A 20,661-nucleotide genomic window follows, 5' to 3' on the forward strand; every position below is an offset into this window, starting at 1 on the left:
TTGCTCATTCTTTTGATTGTTAATAATATTTATCTGACTTGGACATAATCTTTTTGTTTGTTTGCTTGCTTGCTTGTGTTTTTAATGACAAAATAATAACTGACGATGCAAGTTTCTGCATTACCAAACTTTTGAAGGCTATATGGGAATTTTACTTTCATAAATGTTAATATGCAAATGGTAAAACCCACTTTAATAACTTTAAGCGAGATTTGATTTTTTTTAAATTTACGTACACTTTCAACGTCTATTAATAAGAAAGCGTTCAAAACAAATTGACAGTGTTTGACATTCTTTCTTAACATTATCGTTTGTGTACACTTTTATTAGGTTAATTTCTAATGTTAAGGCCCGTTCACACCAAGGACTAAAAATAAAACGATAACGATACAGACATAGGCCTTGTTCTAAAAAAAAAGTCGTTCTCACTATTAAAGAACACCACAGCAATAACGATAACGGCACAGAAAAACGATATCGTTGAAACGATAAAATGATGAACGATAAAAACATTGACAGCCAATCAGAATTCATCATGTATGTCACAGACAAGCACGCGCTAAGAATAAACAGAACATTATCGTCTGTTGGTACACTGCAGTGCAATGTGAGTTAGAGATCAGTTTTGCGTGTAAAGAGTAAAAAATATGATAATACATACTTTAAACATAATTTAAAGTTTATTTAAAATAATTGTAATTTATTTTGCGGCCTCCTTTTTGAGAACCAATATTATGGGAGTAACGTTAATAAGTCAGTCCTCCCCGGGCGAGGGCGCTGTTCAACCTCAGTGATTACTGAACGATGACCGAGGACGCGATCATTCACAAAAGCAAGCGGATCTCAAATGGATCCTTAAGTCAAAATGGATCCGTTTGACAGCGCCGATTCTCTGGAAGGACCATCAAGGTCTGCGGCGACAGATACAGAGGTACCGGAGCCGTGGTCGCGCTTCTCTGCCTGGCTCGAGTGTGTGTGCGTCGTTACCTTCGACCTCGAGCTCGGACAAGCCATAGAGGTACACAAATGATGTGCAAGCACCCCTAACATCTGTTTGCTTGTTTGTTTGATTATTAGCTATTCGCATAACCACTTTACAGCAAATAATCTGATTGTGATAAGATGCTGAAACGCCTTGACTGTAAATTTATACGCAGTAATGAGCAACAGCAGAATCACTGTGTATCTATCTTTCTTTATGTTGTCATCAACAGCTCATTTACCCCTATGATGTCAGACTCACGGAAAAGGAGGTAAGGTCAATTAAATTTAATGAAGTAATTAATTTTCCAGCTACAGCATTATAAATGCATATATTGTGTCACAACAATTTTCAAAACACTAATTTAATTCTAAAATGCCCCTAAAACTACTTCAATCTTTCGCTTCCTTCTGTCTTTTAGAAAACAAGTATTTGTTACTTATCCTTTCCTGACTCATACTCAGGTAATGTGCTGGCAAAGACTGATCTCATCAGTGCTATCATGATAAACAGCTGAAACATGAGCTTTACAGTTCAGTCACATGAGTTCCTATCTATCCCAGGATGCCTCGGGGACACTCAGTTCAGCTTCAGACTGCGGCAGTCGGTGGGCCGCAGTAGCTCTTGGTTTGGACAGGAGGATGCTTACAACAAGGATGCACCTGTGGCCCTGCAGGTTAGAAATAGACTTGATATATTAAGCAGCAAAACCTTTTTCAACATTAATAATAATAATGCTGCTACTACTACTACTACTACTAATAATAATAATAATAAGACGACATGTTTCTTGAGCACTAAATCACATTTCTGACGGATCATGTGACACTGAGGACTGGAGTAATGGCTGCTGTAAATTTGGCTTGGACATCACCGGAATAAATTACATTTTACAATATATTATAAAAGTTATTTTAAATTGTAATATTTAACAATATTACTGTTTTTACTGTTTGTAAGACACATAAAAGCTTTGAATTGAGACATTTTCCAGCATCACCACCACTGATTAACATCTGCTTTGAACCAATACATTCCAGAAATAAAGTGTGCATGTAAATGATTTTCCGGTCTTTCAGAAGGAGCACGCACATTTCCACGGGTATGTGTATTTCAGGCAAGTGAAAGATGCGTCTGTCAAAAGGGGCTACTTTCAGAAGGTGTGTAACTGAACTGAAAGATACAAATGTTTGATCTGGTTTTTCACATTGTGGTCTGCTTACATGAAAACATGAACTTTTAATTGAATGTATTTAGTCAAGGGCCTTGTGGTCAGTATACAGTATACAATGATTGGTGGTGAATGGTGTAAATAATTTCAAGTTTTTCTATATCCCTAGTCCCTGGTGGTGGTGTCCAGACTGCCATTTGTGAACTTGTTTCATTCGCTGCTGCAAGTCATTGCTCCGGAGTACTTTGAAAAGCTCGAACCTTGTCTGGAGACAGGTGAGGCCACCTTGACTTGAATATGTATTTACAGTGTGTATATATATATATATATATATATATATATATATATATATATATATATATATATATATATATATATAATTATTTTGACTTTCTGTAAAGCTGCATGGAAATATATGTATAGATTTGAAATCCTCAATCATATTGGTTAATGTGTTTCAGTTTGTAATGAGATTGACCAATGGCCAGCACCAGTACCAGGGCAAACCCTCAACTTACCTGTGATGGGTGTGGTGATGCAGGTATTATGGATGGAAAAACTTGTTAGTTGGTGTTTGGATGGGAGATTGATAACACCATTATCTAAATCATTTATCCCAGACATCAATTCAACTTCTAAAATGCTGGGTTTGAATTTGCAGGTCAGAATTCCCTCAAAAGTTGAAACGCCAGGAGGAAGCCCTGTAAAACAGACACAAACAGAGGTGCTTAACTCATTTTACTATTGCAATCCTTCACATATGCTTTTATTTTTTACACATGGTTGATATGTGGTTGCATTTTTGCAGAATCTGCTCCCTGCCCCCACGGTTCTGCCATCAGTTCACGAGCTGGATCTTTTTAAGTGAGTATTACGCTGCTTGCACATGTGTTCTGTAATTACTAAACCATCTGTTGATTTTACAGCCGTCACTAATAGCTGCCCTAATTGACCTTCATCTAATCAGATGTTTCCAGTCAGTCCTGATTCACGTGCAGATGCTCTGGGAGCTCATGTTGCTAGGAGAGCCAGTGGTTGTTATGGCACCCTCTCCAACCGTCTCCTCGGAGACTGTGCTGGCCCTGGTCAGGTATGGACATTGCGTTCTTGAAGCAGAGGCGCATACACAAAAGTTATTTTGAGGGACTTATAATAGTGACAATAGGTAGGTCTGTTTTTTAGTACAGTTTATGCATAAGTTTATCCATAATCCACACTCTTAGAAGAAAATGTTCTACATGGAATCTTTAAGCATTCTGTCAGGCGCTCATATATAGAACCTTTTAGGGGTTCCCATAATTTTATGGATTTAGTTTTAATGAATTATTTTTGTTTTAATAATTTTTTTTAATTTCAATTACATAATATGAATTAAACAGTTAATAAACATACTTTATCACTATAAAAAAGTTTATAAGTATACTCGTTTTTTTTGTGTTTTTTTTTAGCTCCATCACCCCACTGCGTTACTGTGGTGATTACCGACCGTACTTCACCATTCATGACAGTGAATTTAAAGAGTACACCACCAGGACTCAGGCTCCGTAAGCAAATACACACACTCCACATTAAAGTCTCTCTTCATCCAGAAATTAAAATTCTGTAATTGTGTACTCTAGAGCTGCACGGTTAATTGTTAAAAGATCACAATCAATGTCAAATTCAAACAGTTTTTAATCAAATTCAAACACCCACGTGATTTATTCACACTGCTGCTGAGCCAGAGAGAGCAGTTGTCATGTTGAGATATGAAACAGCTTCACAGTCTTTTTAGCCACTAGTATCATTAGTTCTGTGTTACAATCATTAATATCATCACAGAAGTACTGGGATAAATGTTTATATTTTGGAAAGAAACACTGATGTCTACGATAGCTACCAAAATAGAGTAAATCACCTTTGGAAAGTAACTTTACAATTTTGGGAGAATCGAGAAGTGTGATTCTTAATTTATCCAGAATAATGCTGCTCTAGTTTTGATCCAAACTCATTAATTTTTGAAGAATGATCCAAGTTGTTCTTTTCCATATAATGAAAGTGTATGGGGACTGGGACTGGAACTGTCAAGTTGCAAAATGACAAAAAGCACTGTTCTGTTCCTCCAACAAAGCTGTCATGACTTGTAATATAGCACACAAATTGCATGGACCACAATTATGGTGCTTTGTTTTATGGTGTTTTTTGCCATTTAGTTGTTGACAAGCCTTTCAAGTCCAAAAAACATGAGCCATGATATTCTACAAAAAGTCATATTTTCATTTTTTGGATGAAACCTTGACTAGATGTGAGCTACTTACATGCCCATGTTGAAAACAACATTTTCAGGTCAGGAAAAAAGATTCTTCAGTCTTTTTTCTGCTTTCAGGCCCAATGTGATACTGGGTGTCACAAACCCTTTCTTCATAAAGACCTTTCAGTGCTGGCCACACATTATTCGCCTTGGAGACCTTAAGATGTCTGGTAAATAATGCTCCATTTTAGGCTCCTCTGACAGCCTTTTTGATTGCATATCATTTCGGCATATTGCACATGATAGAGGTTTGAATGGAGTTTCTCCGCAGGTGATTTACCAAAGCAAGTGAAGCTCAAGAAACTGGCAAAGTTAAAGTCACTGGATACTAAAACAGGTACACAACAAGCCTTTGCTGTAAGCATATATGTATATATGTATAAATGTGTATATATGTGTGTGTGTGTATATACAGTGCAATGCATAAGTGAATACACCCATGCTAAAGTTGACTAAAAAGAGGAATAAAAAATCATATTTTGGAAATTGAACATAATGCCTTAATTAAAAAAATTTGGAAAAATCCAACCTTTAAGGACACCAATTTTCTTTGTGAATGAATAATGTATCGTAAATAAATAAATGTTCTTCCTTAAAATACATGATGCATAAGTTAGTACACCCCTATGGTATGGTGAAGGCTATGTGATGATGTGGGGCTATTTTAATTCCAAAGGCCAAGGGAACTTTATCAGGATGCATAGTATCCTAAAAAAAATTTTTTTTAAATACTTAAAAATAAAAATCTGCCTGCCTCTATGGGAATTTAACATAGGGGTGCACTAACTTATGCACCATGTATTTTAAGGAAGAACATTTATTTATTTATGATACATTATTCATTCACAAAGAAAATTGGTGTCCTTAAAGGTTGGATTTTTCCTAATTTTTTAAATTAAGGCATTACGTTCAATTTCCAAAATATGATTTTTTTATTCCTCTTTTTAGTCAACTTTAGCATGGGTGTATTCACTTATGCATAGCACTATATATATATATATATATATATATATATATATATATATAATGTGTGTGTGTGTGTGTGTGTGTATATATATTTAAATAAAAAAATGTATCTTCCCATAAAGGTATTTACACAGCATACAAGACCTTCTTACACAAAGACAAAGCCCTCATCAAACGACTCTTAAAGGTAGGCTGCTGATTCAGTTCATGAAAAATGAATATTTAAGTTTAAAGCTATAGTATGTGTAACGTCTCGCTTTGGTTTTTAATTGTTCTTTCAGGGAATCCAGAAAAAAAGGCCATCAGAGGCGCAGAGTGCCATTTTGAGGCGGCATCTGTTGGAGCAAACGCAGAGTTTCATTCTTCCACTGGTGAAGTTCTTTTGCACCTTTGTTCAGAGCTTTTATTTCATTCACTAAGCAGTCTTGAGCTTCACACACATTCTTTTCTTTAGGAAAGTTACTTGGAGAGCCTCATGCCGCCGCAGAGATCTGTGTCTCCGTGGAAGGTTGGTTCAAGATGATGTAGATCAGATTCAGACGACATTCGGGCATTTAAAACGATTATGTTAGACCTCAAACATAACAGTTGTGTCTGTGTTTATGTCTCAGACACCTCCTCAGATCCGGTCCTTCAGTCAGGATGAGTTCATGAAGACCCTGGAGCAAGCAGGGCCGCAACTAACGCTCAAAGGAGATTGGACGGGCCTGTACAGGTAACAAACTAAGGTTGCGTTTACAAAAGCACCGTAAGCCCATTGCCACCAGTAATCTGTATGTTCTACTTAGCCTTACAATCATTTCGAGAAACGCAGCCCAGGGCATTTGGGAACTAATGATTGAAACTTTCTGTAAATTGTGCATATAATATAATAACTGTCTAAATGTGACTTTCAGGCGTTTCTTTCGTTCGCCAAATTTTGATGGCTGGTACAGGCTCAGGCACAGAGAGATGACTCAAAAAGTGGAACGTCTTCATTTAGAGGCCATCTGTGCGACTGTGAGTATGATATTGGATCTGGATTCGGTCTCTTCTCATACCGTTATACTTTTTAAGTCTTTATTATTATCACTTCAGAGTGTGTGTGCAAATAAAGAATGTTTAAAGGATTTGCTCACCCAAAAAGGATAACCATCAAGTCGTTCTAAACTCGTTTGACTTTTTCTTCTGTTTAACACAAAAAGAGAAATTCTGAGGAATTGAACTGGTCGCTCTGTTCCATGCAAGTACACTGAACGTAAAGTGAGACTTCAAAAAGGATGCAAAAGCATGATAAAATGAATCATAAAAGAATAATAACAGTAGTCTATATAACTAACACGGCCGTTCAAAGGTTTGTGGGCAGTCAGTTTGAAATGAATGCTCGTATTCATCAAGGATGCATTAAATTGATCAAAATGACAATGAAGACATTTATATAATGGTAAGATTTCTATTTCAAATGAGTGATATTCTTTTGAAATTTCTATTCATTAAATAATCATAACTGTTTTCAACATTAATAATAAGAAAATGATCATCATATTAGCATGATTTTTGAAGGATCATGTGACACTGAAGACTGCCATCACAGGAATAAATTACATTATAAAACATATTAAAATATACAACTCTTGTTTTATATAATAACAATATATCAATGTTTTACTCCACTTTTGATTAAATAAATGCAGCCTTAGTGAACATTTAAGAAACTTCTTTCAAATGCATTTAAAAAATCTTACTGACCCCCAAACCTTTGAACAGTAGTGTATGTGCTAGTCTTTTGAATCAATGCTATTTTCTTGATTAATTTCATTAATTTTTTAATGAAGTTTTTTGAAATTTTTAATGAGTTTTTCAGTGAATAACCACTTAAATTTCAGTCCATTTTGAGTTGCATGGAAAAGCGCGACCAGTGCAATTCTTCAAAATCCTTCTTTTGTGTTCCACAGAAGAAAGAAAATCCTACGAGTTCAGAACAACATGAGGGTGAGTAAAGAATAACGATCATTTTCATGTATAAATTACTCCTTTTTTGGGTCATTTAATTAGTTTGATTCTGGTTTTGTCTTCATTAATTCAGGACCTGCTGACGTGGACCAAAGACAAATCAGAGGTGGAGATTGTTGACCTCATCCTGAAGTTGCGGGAGAAACTGGTGAGTGAAACTTAAAACAACCGCCTTCTGAATGTAATTGGGCTTGAAGTGCATTCTTTGTGTTTTACATTGACATTTGCATGAAGCTTCTCTCTTCATTGATGTGTCCTACACAGATGAGAGCTAGAAAACATCAGCTTCCAGTGAAAGAAGAACTTCTGGAGAGATTAGAGAAATCCATCCAGACCATCATCAGCTCTTTACCAGAGGATCTACAGACAGTATTACACAGACAATGACAACCAGACCCTTGTGAACACTGACCAGCAGATCCACTGAGACACACACAGATGTCTGTCCAGAATATACCAGCCGTATATGAACCCATGACTCCTGCACAGGTGTCAACCAACATTTCTTCTGGTAAACCCATACACTACCACTACGAGGCCTTTCATTTTGGATGTACAGTACTGAAGAGAAACAGCAGATACTACAATACAAGGTTCTAGATGGCACAAGAAGAACACAGAAAACATTGATTCTTAGATTTAAATCATTTTAAGTCCTCGGCTAGGCTTCATACTATATTTGAGACGTCTGCTGAATTGCATTTTAACATGCATCAAGTATTTAAAGCCTGCAGTCATTTAGCACTGCATGAACATGAACTTTATTTTATAAATCAACGGATGAACCAATTGACTGATTAGCATATTAAACATTTATTTAACATACGCAGTCAATTATATTCATATGTATGACGTGTTCATTTAAGTTGCTTTTAGTATTATTTTTTTCCTATTAAATATCAGTGATTTTATTCTGGTGATAGTGTTTGTTATTACTTTGGGACATTATGGAGCACCGTAGTAAACCTGACTCGTTTGCCACTTTCCCAACACTTTTGGCATTTATTTATGTATTTACCTTACCTAACCTTTAACCTTTGCACAGAAGTACCTCTACACAGTGTCGTTTTGCCAGTTTTTATTATTTTTTTATATTACAAGTTAATTATCTAGGCAATTTTATGACAATTTAGATTTGATCTCAGTCAGGGCTAAAACTAGACTGATTTTAATTAATAATCATTATTGAGTAGGATTTTTGAAGGACTGACAGGGGCAGTGAAACTTGGTCACATGAGCGAATTAGTTGATGTGTTTCATAATAAGTTTTGTGATTGGAGATGGTCAAGTTCAATGTCACAATCCCAACATGTATAATATACTCTGTATATGTTGTGTTTGCCAGTCATGAATTTTCCTTTTTTTGATACAACCTGAACTTTATTTGGTTGTTTTACAGCACTTTTTCAGTTTTGAACCTCACACTGCACTTTTTACCCATATTTTGACATCTTAAGTTAGTTTGTGTAGGTGTATATTCTGTGATTTGCTTGATTCGTTTTCTTTTTATTTATTAAAATGGATGCAAGTTTAATTTAAGTTTGCTACTTTTTCCAATACTATAAAATGTTTGTTTGAAAGAGACATTTTTTGTGTTTTTATGGTTGGGAATGTGTTATAAAAGTCTATGTTTGAGCTTAGGTGTAAAGAGTAAAGACAGGTGTTTGATTCTTTTAGTTGTATGCTTGTTCATGTTTCTCAGTCCTAGACCTGGAGGACCCCAAAACACTGCACATTTTAGGATGCTTCCCTAATGTAACGCACCTGATACAACTCATCTCTCATTAGTAGTGCTAATAAACTGAATTGAGTGTATCAATGGGGACAAGTACAGAATGAGCAGTTGGGAAACTCCAGATTGGGAAACACTGGCTGAATTCAAATAGCATACATGCTTACTATTTCTGTCATATATATTTAAATGGCAGAAATAGTAAGAGTAGTATGGTATTTTGACCATACTACTCTTCAGCCACTGTCTTAATGCAAGAAGCACCTGTTTTTAATAATAACAGTCTTTACATTAGATTCTTCAACATGCTGTTTTTGTAATAATGATCGGCTAAGAATTTCGCAGTAGAGAGAATAGAATTTTCAAGGTTTTTTATTTCCATAAATGATTAATTTATCTTATTTTTAATGAGATTACAAGCTGAGGAAACATTATGATTGTGTTGTGTGACTGAAAATGTAACAATAAAATATGACATGTATTTGGTTGAAAATGTATTTCAGTTGCATATGCATTGGAGTCAAATTCTAAGTATATATTGTTAAAGTATAGTATTTATACACTACTATACAAACATAAAATGCGGAAGAGATCAAAATAGTTTATTGTTTTGGTCAAAGATTGAAAATATACATTTATTTAGAAGACTGAAACCGTGAAGACTGAAAATGATCTGTAATGTTTTCTCAAAAAACAAAAAAGCATAATGTGTGTATATATATATATATATATATATATATATATATATATATATACAGCTTATATTAAGAGGTAACGGTGTATTCATCAAATGCACTAAACTATGGCAGGAAAAATAGAACCAACCAAAACTTTGCAAACTCAAAGCAGCTGATTTTTACATTTTTTTATAAATTCATGAAATATTCTTAGTAAAACCCATGGAATTAGTTTTGTGTGTTAAATATATGCATGGAGTTCACCATGACTATATATGAAAAGTGCTGCTGTCTGAAGGCATTACTTGCTAGTTTCCCTCTTAGAAGTCTTGGAGCTTTCAATGTCATCGTAAAGTCCATTTGAGTGTTTTCTTTGGCATAACCCATACTGTAGATGTAAACCCTTTATCCAAAAAGTGTTACATTATGTCTCCAGTTATGATACAAAATCGTAACACTATATTGCTGCACCCAACTTGATTATACAGATTGAAGACACAGTGTCAAGATCTAATATTATGTTGCACAGGAGGGAGGTACGCTATCAAATACTGGACTAAAACCATTCATAAAGTGTTTAGTATCCTGTCATGCAATAGTTGGAGTATTATTGGAAACTTATCCACATTTTTGCTCCTGTTATTTGGTACCTTCTCACACTGCACACAAAAAGTGGTCAATAAAAATAAACAAATATTTATGTCAGCACAGTAGAACCATAACGTCTATCTTCTCAACCTGTTTGAATCATCTCATCCCTGCCGTCCACCAATTGTGTGGCTGCTGCTTCAGCACAGCTTGTTTCTCTTGAGGACTAAAGTGCAAAATGGTCAAAATGGCCGAGAGTGTCTGCTGGCGCCCCCTAGTGTCATGGAGCGTGAGAAACCTATAAATGACATTCTTGAGGTACTCGAGGTTGGCCCCATCTCTTCCCTGGTCCCGAATATGCTTGTCCAGCTGGCACCGTAGCTCAGCAACCTCTTCTTCATGCCTCTCCCCCTTTGCAATCAGCTTTCCTTGTAGCTGGTGCAAGTCTTCCTCTAGACGATGCTTTTGTTTGCGCAAGGCGGCCACTTCCACCTCTTTGCGGGCCAGCTGTTCGGCGTAGAGCAACAAAGTTGGCTCGTTGGGCCCAGCTAGTTTAAGAGCTTGCGCGACAATGTCACTTTCTTCTTGTTCTGGATCAACTTCCTCTAGGTCACCTCCTTCCATCGCAGCGCTATTATTTGTAGCGTGCCTCTGATGGCTTCCAAAACTGATCACCGCCGCAGCCCGAAGTCGCTCTAGCTCGAGGTCTTTTTCTGAAAGCAGGGCCATGGTGCGATCTCTCTGTTTGTGCAGCTCTTCCTCAAGCCGCAAGAAATTCTCCCTGTGTTGAGCCTCGAGCCTTTCTACTTCCTGTCTGTGGGCCTGCTGGAGCGCTACAAGCCCTTGTTGCCGCTCCTCCAGGTCCCGTTTGTGCTGCGCTTCCGCTTCATCTGAAAGAATGCGAAGGTTGATGTACTTCTCCTTCAGCTCGGCCAGCTGGTCACGCGCTTCTTCTAAGTCTTTGGACTGGTTTCCGTCTTTCGTGGTCTTGTTTTTCAGAACACCCTGAGCCCTCATTTTGTAACGCTCGAACTCCTCCCTCAGCTGCCGGAGCTCTTGCTGGTAGTGGAGCGCTGACGCCTTCTCTCCCTCTGAGATTTCCTGGTCCTTTTCTCCTTCTAGCAGCCTTTCGATATCCAGACTCTGGTCTTGAGATCTTTGCGCAGCCAGTAGGAGTAACTTCTTCACCTTCTCGAGTTTGTCCTTTAACACGTCCACGTTCAAGTTGGCGTCGTCGATGTTTAGATCGGAGATCGACGTCCTATTGACCGCTGCGATAGCGAGGGTTTTGTTCTCGGTGTCGAGTTGAAGGATGCGTTCTCGCAGCCTCTGAGCCTTCTGTTGGTCCGTCTGTCTGGCCTTCTCGCAGGCACCCAGCAGTTCAGAGAGCTCAGATACTCGCTCCTCAAGGCTGGCAACTCGTCCCTCCTCCATCTGCGCCTGTTCTCGGAGAAGCTCATCTGCCTGTGCCACCTACATAGACACATATGAGTAAGAAATATGAATAAAGGTTTAAAAAAGCAAACAGACCAAGGGTGTCAAATCCTGCTCCTGGAGGGCGACTATCCTGCTGAGTTTAGCTTCAGTCCAAATTCAACACACCTAAACCAACTAATCAAGGTCTTCAGGATTGCTAGAAATTTCCAGGGACACGTGTTGGAGCTAAACTCTGCAGGACACTGGTCATCCACAAACAGGACTGTATGAATGGTATGATTATATCCGACAGGTCAATTAATTAAGATTAAGTGAGCAGGCATATTGAGATTAGCTATGAATGCACCAATTAACCGATAAATGGCCAATATCAAAATTCTTTATTTTATTTGAATAGTTAAAAAATCTGTTAAAAAAGAACAGAATAGTTCTGATGTACAGAATTAAGAAAGATATTCATTTTTGAGATTTACTAAAGATTACATTGAACAGTGTTATTAAATTATTAGTGTCTTCAAATATTAATCGATACCGATATTAACATGAAACGCATGTTATTGATTTTGTTGTGAACAATTCATCCATGCATGTTTCTTTTTTTTTTTTTTTTACCTTGTCATTTTATTATCAAAATGTAATAACAGAATCTTCCAGCAAATGACAATTCTCTCTTGTGATGAATGCTGGACTTCACCAATCATTTAGTCCGCTTAAAATCCACTCCTTTCTTACAATCTTGAACTCAGATCGGCCTCCATTCAATATACAACTGATGTGTACTAGAACCAAGTCTCATTTTTTCTTTTCAGATAATCCATTTCACTTGGATGTATGTCACAATACAGAAGAAAGATCTGTCTCTACTTCCATTACACTGCGACTTCAAACCAAATCTAATATAGGTTTTCTGTTGGGAGTACACTCTTAAAGTAAGCATGAAACGGAAGTAACAATAGTCTTTTCTTCCCTATTGTGATGTATATCCGAGTGAAACAGCTTCTTAAAAATGAAAAAAATTAAATAATCAGGACTTGATTTTTTCCATCGGCAATTGACTGGATTGTTGGAACGTCATCAGAGAAGAGAAGAGCTGTTGTTGCAAGAGGGAGGGGAAGTTACTTAGAAGTAAAGATTATGACAGCTCATGAATTTAAATAAAATGATGTGCATGATAAATCATTTATAATATATAATGCAATATTCCGTAATAAATAAAATAATTTAATAAGAACGGTCCATTTTCATTTCATAGTGCCTAAAAGTAGAATAACAAAAAGTTTTAAGTGGGGTGGAAAATTACAGTGGTCTTAACGATGGCTAGAATGAAACTGGAAGATGTGGCCTTTTTAAAAAGTACCTTTCTGATTTCCTGCTGAAGTTGCTGATTGAAGTGAGCTTTGAGGTCTGCGATCTCTTGCTGGAGCTCCTCCACACGTGGGTCGGGTTTGCTCCTCTCCTCCGCTGCAGCCTTCAGGCTCTTCCTCAGCTCCTCTCGTTCCTGACTGATCTCTTTCAGCTGCGATTCGTAATCTAGCCCTCGGTCTGCTGCATGCATGGCTTCAGCCAACGCCTCCCGCGAGTCCTCCAGTTTGAGTTCGGCGTCCTGTCTCAGTCCCCTCTCCTCCTGCAGGAGTTTCTGAAGCTCTCGAAGCATGAGCGCATGATCGCCCTGCTCCTGCTCCCGTTCGTGTTGCTGGGTGATGACACGGGCTTTGCTCTCCGCCAGCAGCTCCTGCAGGCTGTGCACCTCCATCTGGTGCTGCTTCTGATCTTCCTCCATCCTGGCCTGCAGCTCCTCCAGTTCCTGCTTCATCTTCCGCTTGTCCGCCTGGAACGAAGCTTCCATTCTGGACTTTTCTTGAGTGACGGTTGATAAGGAGCTGGTCAGGGTGGACAGCTGGGTCTTTAGTTGGATGACACGGCGGTCTGTGTCTGCTGCAGGTGGCGGCGGCGGCTCCGTACATCCACTGCTGCTGGTGCTGATGCCACTTTCAGACCCACTTGCCTCTTCAGATTGCTGGGGTAAGGCATGTACAACAGCACCAGAGGTTGCTCCATCTACAGCACAGCTTTGGTCCTCCTCTATTTGGTCTCCTTTAGTGCTGTTGCTGGTCACGCTAGTGGCCGTTTCAGCAGAGGCTGCTGTATCCAGGCTGTCTTCACTGTGAAGCGAACATCGGTCATCCCCAAGGTAGGAGGGCAATGATCGTTCAGCATTTCCTGTAGCGTCACCAAACGACAGGTTTTCATCCCGCTGGCTTAAATCAACCTCCTGAGATATGGACAGTACCTTCAGGCTGGCTTCCAATGCCTCTTTTTCCTTAATTAAGCTTTGGTACGCTCTGACAACATCTTTAAAACGCGTCTGATATTTCAAAAGCTGTTTCTTCTGCAGTTCGATGGTTTCCAGCAGTTCCTTCTTGTTTGGACCTCCGACAAAGCTCATACCAAACTTGTCCATGCTGTATCACTGTCAGGCTAGTTTCATACTCTCTGATATGATCTCCACCTGCAAAGTAAATATATATGAAATAAAAATTTTAAAATAAATATTCCTTAATATATATATATATATATATATATATATATATATATATATATATATATATATATATGTATATATATATATATATATATATATATATATATATATATATATATATATATAAAACCATGGAAAGCATTTATACTTTGATATTTAACGTTTTCTTGTTGTTGGTAGTCTTTAAAACTGCTTTTGTACGTTATTTTAATTCAATACTGACTATATTTCACTGCTCATTTGTTGTCTGTAACGTTAGCTAATTAGTTAGCATGTTGTAAAGGTGCAAGAATAGATACATTACATCAAATCCCACATCGTGATATTTAGACTTAAAAGCATTGCGTATAAAACGTTAAATGACTGTGCTCTTAGTTTCATTTACTGTTCATTTAATTGTATTTCAAGTGAGAAATATCGCATTTACCCGAGTACGTGTCCTGTTTATTTTGCTGCAGTCGCTTCCGGGTGTGGAAGTGACGTTTCAGGGGAAATTAAAAGTTTATAAATATTACAAGTTTATTGCAAACCAATGGTGCATGCAAAAATTATTTGATTTTTAAATTTCATCTATAAAATATGAATCATGAATCGAGCAGGGAAAACATAGTGAAATAACTTTCATGCTAAACGATTTTTTTTTTTTTTTTTTTTGTGAAGTCTAAGATATTTATGGACTTTTATATAAAGTCTATGTTGCTGTTGTTGTTGTTGTTGTTTTATTTTTTAGCTTAATTAAGATTTAAATAAAAGACAAACAAACGCGATGGCCTCACGGATCCCACGATAAACATGGGGAGCCCGACTGGTGGTGGGAATTCGCCATCTTTCGCCATCTTTGGGCTTTGCGTTCTGCGTTCAAGAGCAGTATGAACATTAATAGCGGCAGTCTTTCTTTAGTATTCCTTTAGTATTCCTTTTTAAGTCTGTGTGTTATTACATGGATAGCCTATCACAATTTTGGTGTTGTTCCCCAAACTATTCTTCCAGAGTCAGATGATATTATTGGTTGAGTTATAATAACAGACAGAGAGAAATTTCAGAAGATAGCTTTTCATTTTCTATTTTTAACCTGTTTCCTTATATAATAGTTTAAGGTTGTTATAATATATCTATAAATTACAGAAACGTCTGTCTGTCTGTTATTCGCATATCTCTCGAACCGTTAGTCCGATGGATTTCAAACTCGACAGGTGTCTTGCCACGGGCACGAGTAAGTGCAGTGCCATTTTGACATTGTTTGGATTAGAAATGCTAAAGATTTTGTTAAATATATCATTTTTAGAAGGTTGTGGTTTAAAAATAAACATTCTGACATTAGAGAGTTGTATCGGTCAAAGAAGCCCCAAGTAGGTTGTGGTTTAAAAATAAACATTCTGACATAAACACTATGTCAGCTACACTGTTTACTTTTGAATATTATATTTTATTCACAGCCATCATTTGTAGTAACCTATTCACAAACTGTTTGCTCAAGCGTAGCATTTTTTTTCGGAGTTCACTGTGTAGCCTGCCCCCTGAATCGTTGCGTTTACTTCTGTATCTATAAATTGCGGGAACGTCTTTCTGTCTGTGTGTGTGTGTGTGTGTGTGTGTGTGTGTTATTCGCATATCTCTCGAACCGTTTTAGTCTGATGGTTTTCAAACTTGACTGGTGTCTTACTATGGGCATGAGTAAGTGCAGTGCCAAGTTTGACGTTGTTTGGATTAGAAATGCAAAATATATTGTTAAATAAATATATATCGATAAAAGAAGCACGTATAGCGTTTTCTCGGAGTTCACTGTGTAGCCTGCTCCCTGAATCGTGTAGTTCAATTTTCCACATTTATTGTATGTCATTATGTCAGTATCAGTATTTGCTTTCTACCATGCACAAATAAAAATGTCACTGAACTTTTGCTGTGTAATTGTAACAATGAGCACTCAAACACACCAAACCAACAATTAGCCTACTAAAAACACACACAAAAACTGATTTTGCACGGGCACTTTGCACTGCTCCCTGAATTGACGCACTTATTCTTTTGTGGATGTTAACTGAATCTGTAAGTCAGCTATGCTGTTTACTTCTGAATATTATATTTCATTCTGGTGCGCTTAACGTTATCGCTACTGTGTAATAGTATGCTATTCACCAACTAAACATATCCTATTCAATGCGTTCACAGTCTCTTTCACAGGCACCAAACCAACAATTACTAAAAACACAAAAACTGATTTTGCACGGGCATTTTGCACTAGTTATTACAATTTAAAATAGTGGTTTTCTATTTTAATATACTTTTAAATATAATTTATTTCTGTGATTCAAAGCTGAATTTTCAGCATCATTATTCCAGTCTTCAGTGTCACATGATCCTTCAAAAATCAATATGCTGATGATCTTGTAAAGACACATTAGAGTTGTCAAGGGATGACATGATTAATTTGACACTTTTATGTACTACTTCCCTTCTTGTGCACTAGTAATAGAAAAACTAGGAAGATCCTTCTGTCATTAGTTTGGATGGTTCAACCGTTTTGTTCTAAATGGTGTGGAAAATGTTTGTGTGAAAGGGTGTACTAAACATAGCTTGGAACCTTTATTTTTGGGAGTGCATGCGGATCGGTCCAGTTTAAAGGTGCAGTAAGTGATTAAACACTGTTGAAAATTGAAATCAACGCCCAAACAAACAATTTTGCGAATATTTGCTAAATGTCTGCTCTGTGTGTGAGCTGAAAAAAAAATTGTGTTTGTACATCATCCTGGCTGTGCAAATAGGAGAAAAAACAAACTGGATCGGACCAATAAAGCACCAAAACTCTTGAAGCCAATCAGCAGTAGGAGGCGTGTCCAATGATGGGGGAGGAGGGTGAGAAAGAGGCACATTTGTAGAAAGACTGTAGAAAGGAGATGGCTGAGAGACATTACAATAGAGAAAAGGTTAGAGGAATATACTTGGAAAAGGATCAGGCAAGAGCTTGGACTTGCGTTAATAATGTAAAAGCTGGAGAGACGTTAGAGAGCGGAAAGGTCTGGTTGCTTTGTTTCTGCTTCATACATGAGTAGCCTACATTGGTTTTCACTGTTTCACAGAACCTAGATATTTCTACCCACCATCAAATTACTCTTATTAAACACTATCAAAAATGATTAATAATCATAATTTATGTCATTGGCTAAATGAAAATTTTTCCATGGGGCAGTGTAAAAATCCACGATACAGCAAAACTGCAAAACTTTGGGAGTGATTTGTGTATTAATGTCCGATACTTTTTAGTAAACTGTGCACAGTGGCACTGTTTCTGAAAGCATCTCCCTCTGTTTTTGTTTATTTGTTTTGCTATATGGCAGTGAGCGACCTTACAAACAAACTAGTCTCCACTTAAAAGTAGTACATCTTCTTTCATTGCTCATTTGCTTTTATAAATGTTGCGAAATTGCTTCAGTTTCCCTCTTTGTCCTGCAGTGATATATTTAAGCCACATGTGCCACCCAAGGAACGGGACTCAATTGGCTATCTATCTAAAGAACTATCAAAGCAATTCAATTGGAGAATTACTAAAGAGTTGGGCCAGATTGAAAATCATATGCAAATAAATAAACAAATAAAATGCCAGATGAGTGTTGCAGTACAGGAAATGTCAAAAATGTTCTTTGCTGGTTTGACCTTCACATTTAGGACTTTGCAATCAGTTCCTGTTCTAACGCACTTTTCTGCATTTTCCTTCCCCATTTCTCGTTCCTTATCCAGATACTTTTTAAAACCTCATCATCTTATAGTAATTTGGCCTTGTATACTAGAAATATGTATTACTATGAAACAAAGATGAAGGTAAGTATTGTAGTATTTTGTAGTAAGACAGGGATTGTTGGGATTCAAAGCATAAAAGATTTCTGAAACAAAAAGATTAGGAATTTTCAGAATTCCTCTCATAAATCATGTGTCAGATCAGTAAAAATTAATTAAGAAAAAACTTCTTATTCCACATTATGTTCTATTTTTTTTTTACGCAATTTGTTCCTTTAATGTTTTTGTTTACAATATATATATATATATATATATATATATATATATTAATTATGCCTAAGACCTTGACAGATACAGTTTAAACTCTAAAATAAAGGTTATAGTACATAATTAAATTATTCAGCATTGATTGTTTTAACCACGAATAATTAGATGATTCTTGACAAAGAACGAAACTAAAATGCATAGTACTTTATTTAATATATTATTGTTAATGCAGTTATTCAAAGATTTGATTTCAAGCCTGTTAATTAAACACATTTGGAAATAGACTGTAAAAAGTAAATTCAGTGCACTTAAGTTTCTGCTTTCACAGATCCAAGAGAAAATAACATTGTATTATTATAACACCTCACTACAAGCTCTCACACTTTACATTAAGATTGGAGTATGAAACTCATAATACAATTATAACCCCCAGTGTAATATTGTCAAAAATAAACCGCTTCCGTGTCTAATAGACGTATACGTTATTCCAGCCTATTAAGATTTCTGCATAAGGATATAATGTGATGGGCAGGTCCTTAAGTCAAAAGATGCCTGTCTTTTTATGAGGAAGCTGTGTGTTAAAAGATTAAATGGGTTAAATGTAAATACAAATCTATAGTCATCTCCATTAATACAGTAATCGAAACCACTCAATCATAAATGGGGGCTAAAATATTGACAGCATTTAATCTGGCATCAGATAAATCCTGTGACCATAGTCCGTAACATTGCAGTTGTTCAAGAAAACACATTAACTTACTCAGGTTCAGGTCAAATACACCTGACACCAGCAAAGGCCCCCAATTCGGTGGAAAAGTCTTCTTACAAAAGAAATTCATTGTGATTGTGCTAAACATCAGATGGTTGCGATGGCTGTTTCAATGTGAGGGCACCAATTTGAGCTTGTAAAAGTGGGTAAGATCAGTCCATATTATCCTCTTTACTACACAATAACAGGTTCCCGCTGGTTGTTCTGCCTTTTGACTACAAAAACTTTTTGTCCTGAGATGGTCACAGCATAAACGTAGTCTTCAAACATCACTGTGTGAAAAAAAAAAAAAAAAATCACAGTTACATCAGGATGTTTATTAAGTGGTAGCTTAGCTTAACACAGAATTTGAGGATAATTTACTGTGTATAGTGATTAAAATCATGCTGTCCAAGCGAAAACATGTACGTTTCTTACCTGACATGCGTTTGAAAGGGGGCTCAGCTGTTCCGTGCAACCTGAAACGACAGGCTGTTCTGACCATCTGCATGATCACTCCTGCCGTGTGCTCGTCATTCTCCAGCTCTCCTGCGGACTGTAAGAGGACAAGATTTACAGAAGAACTTAACAAAAACAAGAGTCCACAATTAAACACCTAATATTGTCTGACATTGACCAATAAATTATCTATCAACCCCTCTCCCTCCCTCTCTCTCTCTCTCTCTAAAATTATAAAATGCTTATGTCCAGATATTACATGCATACAATTAGGCTATTTTTTAATTACAGCAAAGACCCTGTGTTATATGTTTGGACAATTATCTTATTAAGAGACACCTAAAAACCTAATATTGTCTGACATTCTCTCTCTCTCTCTCTCTCTCTCTCTCTCTCACACACACACACACACACAAACACACAAACACACACACACAATATCTAAAATTACAAAACGCTTATGTCCAGATATTACATGCATACAATTCAGCTATTTTTTAATTACAGCAAAGACCCTGTGTTATATGTTTGGACAATTCTCTTATTCTTTCTTTGGATTTTCTTTGCAATTTAAGATTATCTATTCAACAACACGTTATCACTTTGTGTACAGTGTTTGCGACAGGTAAAGTGATTAATTTGACTGCTCATTAAATGTTTAATAACTTACCGCAAGTACACCGTCCTCACTAATAACCAAATACCCAATCTGATCGGGTATTCTCTCTAAACCTTGGGTCAGAGCGGTGGTCTGCAATTCAACACGAGGCAATGAAGGAATTAAACAGTTGCAGAGATCATTTAAGTTTAATAATTCCTTACAGCTTACGCTTTCTCCACATTATGTATAATATCACTTTTATGTTTTCCATAAGCATGCGCACAACATAACAAAACCTTTTCATTAAAAGAAACATTTAGTTTAGACAAATGCCTCCAAAATAACAATTATATTTACCATTTTTATGCAGTACTGATGAATTTACACTGTCGTCTTCCTTCACACCTCGCCTCACGTGACTGACAAACAAGAGTCGCGTGTATATAACGTCATCGGGGAAAAAGATTGCTCTTCCTG

The 20,661-nt window shown here is 36.8% G+C and overlaps 3 protein-coding genes across 5 annotated transcripts; 1 reads left to right on the forward strand and 2 right to left on the reverse strand.

Annotated features, from left to right (window-relative positions):
* The first annotated feature begins 760 nt into the window (after nt 1-760).
* On the forward strand, nt 761-8,312 carry dennd6b (DENN/MADD domain containing 6B). Of its 3 annotated transcripts, XR_013820801.1 has the most exons (22): nt 761-1,018; nt 1,215-1,253; nt 1,404-1,446; nt 1,546-1,658; nt 2,062-2,142; nt 2,323-2,428; nt 2,615-2,694; nt 2,815-2,877; nt 2,962-3,017; nt 3,121-3,243; nt 3,602-3,697; nt 4,519-4,613; nt 4,715-4,780; nt 5,532-5,596; nt 5,691-5,780; nt 5,864-5,917; nt 6,021-6,124; nt 6,306-6,412; nt 6,594-6,651; nt 7,344-7,380; nt 7,475-7,549; nt 7,666-8,312. XR_013820801.1 is itself a non-coding variant. In XM_079868306.1 (21 exons), exons 1-20 carry the CDS (start codon nt 866-868, stop codon nt 7,519-7,521), a joined length of 1,614 nt encoding a protein of 537 aa, XP_079724432.1. In that variant the 5' UTR covers nt 762-865; the 3' UTR covers nt 7,522-7,549; nt 7,666-8,312. The 3 variants fall into 3 exon arrangements, 2 of the variants coding, with proteins under 2 accessions (XP_079724432.1, XP_079724431.1); XM_079868306.1 differs by lacking the exon at nt 6,594-6,651 and having other exon boundaries at nt 762-1,018; nt 6,306-6,408; XM_079868305.1 differs by lacking the exons at nt 6,594-6,651; nt 7,344-7,380 and having other exon boundaries at nt 765-1,018; nt 6,306-6,408.
* Nucleotides 8,313-9,718: 1,406 nt separating this feature from the next.
* gcc1 (GRIP and coiled-coil domain containing 1) lies at nt 9,719-14,854 on the reverse strand. Its single transcript, XM_079868304.1, has 3 exons — nt 14,805-14,854; nt 13,193-14,344; nt 9,719-11,871 (listed from the first exon to the last, which is right to left on the reverse strand). The coding sequence occupies exons 2-3, from the start codon at nt 14,294-14,296 to the stop codon at nt 10,558-10,560; spliced, it is 2,418 nt and encodes an 805-aa protein (XP_079724430.1). The 5' UTR covers nt 14,297-14,344; nt 14,805-14,854; the 3' UTR covers nt 9,719-10,557.
* A 3,930-nt stretch (nt 14,855-18,784) lies between these two features.
* Nucleotides 18,785-20,656, reverse strand: lamtor4 (late endosomal/lysosomal adaptor, MAPK and MTOR activator 4). The gene is made up of 4 exons (XM_079869041.1): nt 20,542-20,656; nt 20,254-20,334; nt 19,563-19,680; nt 18,785-19,417 (listed from the first exon to the last, which is right to left on the reverse strand). The coding sequence occupies exons 1-4, from the start codon at nt 20,542-20,544 to the stop codon at nt 19,320-19,322; spliced, it is 300 nt and encodes a 99-aa protein (XP_079725167.1). The 5' UTR covers nt 20,545-20,656; the 3' UTR covers nt 18,785-19,319.
* Between the last annotated feature and the right edge of the window lie 5 nt (nt 20,657-20,661).

Source organism: Squalius cephalus (genome assembly GCF_949319135.1).
Source record: "Squalius cephalus genome assembly, chromosome: 4".
Classification (NCBI taxonomy): Eukaryota; Metazoa; Chordata; class Actinopteri; order Cypriniformes; family Leuciscidae; genus Squalius; species Squalius cephalus.

Bases quoted from the DNA above. Each gene is read 5' to 3' on its own strand.
- lamtor4 (XM_079869041.1), bottom strand. The intron at 19,681-20,253 runs GTAAGTTATTAA...GTCCTCTTACAG, and splicing joins GTGAGGACGGTGTACTTGCG to TCCGCAGGAGAGCTGGAGAA. The intron at 19,418-19,562 runs GTAAGAAACGTA...TTTTTCACACAG, and splicing joins CCCTTTCAAACGCATGTCAG to TGATGTTTGAAGACTACGTT.
- gcc1 (XM_079868304.1), bottom strand. From the start codon at position 14,296: ATGGACAAGTTTGGTATGAGCTTTGTCGGAGGTCCAAACAAGAAGGAA. The intron at 11,872-13,192 runs GTACTTTTTAAA...GTGTCTATGTAG, and splicing joins TTCAGCAGGAAATCAGAAAG to GTGGCACAGGCAGATGAGCT.
- dennd6b (XM_079868305.1), top strand. From the start codon at position 866: ATGGATCCGTTTGACAGCGCCGATTCTCTGGAAGGACCATCAAGGTCT. The intron at 2,695-2,814 runs GTATTATGGATG...TTGAATTTGCAG, and splicing joins TGATGGGTGTGGTGATGCAG to GTCAGAATTCCCTCAAAAGT. The intron at 4,614-4,714 runs GTAAATAATGCT...GTTTCTCCGCAG, and splicing joins TGGAGACCTTAAGATGTCTG to GTGATTTACCAAAGCAAGTG.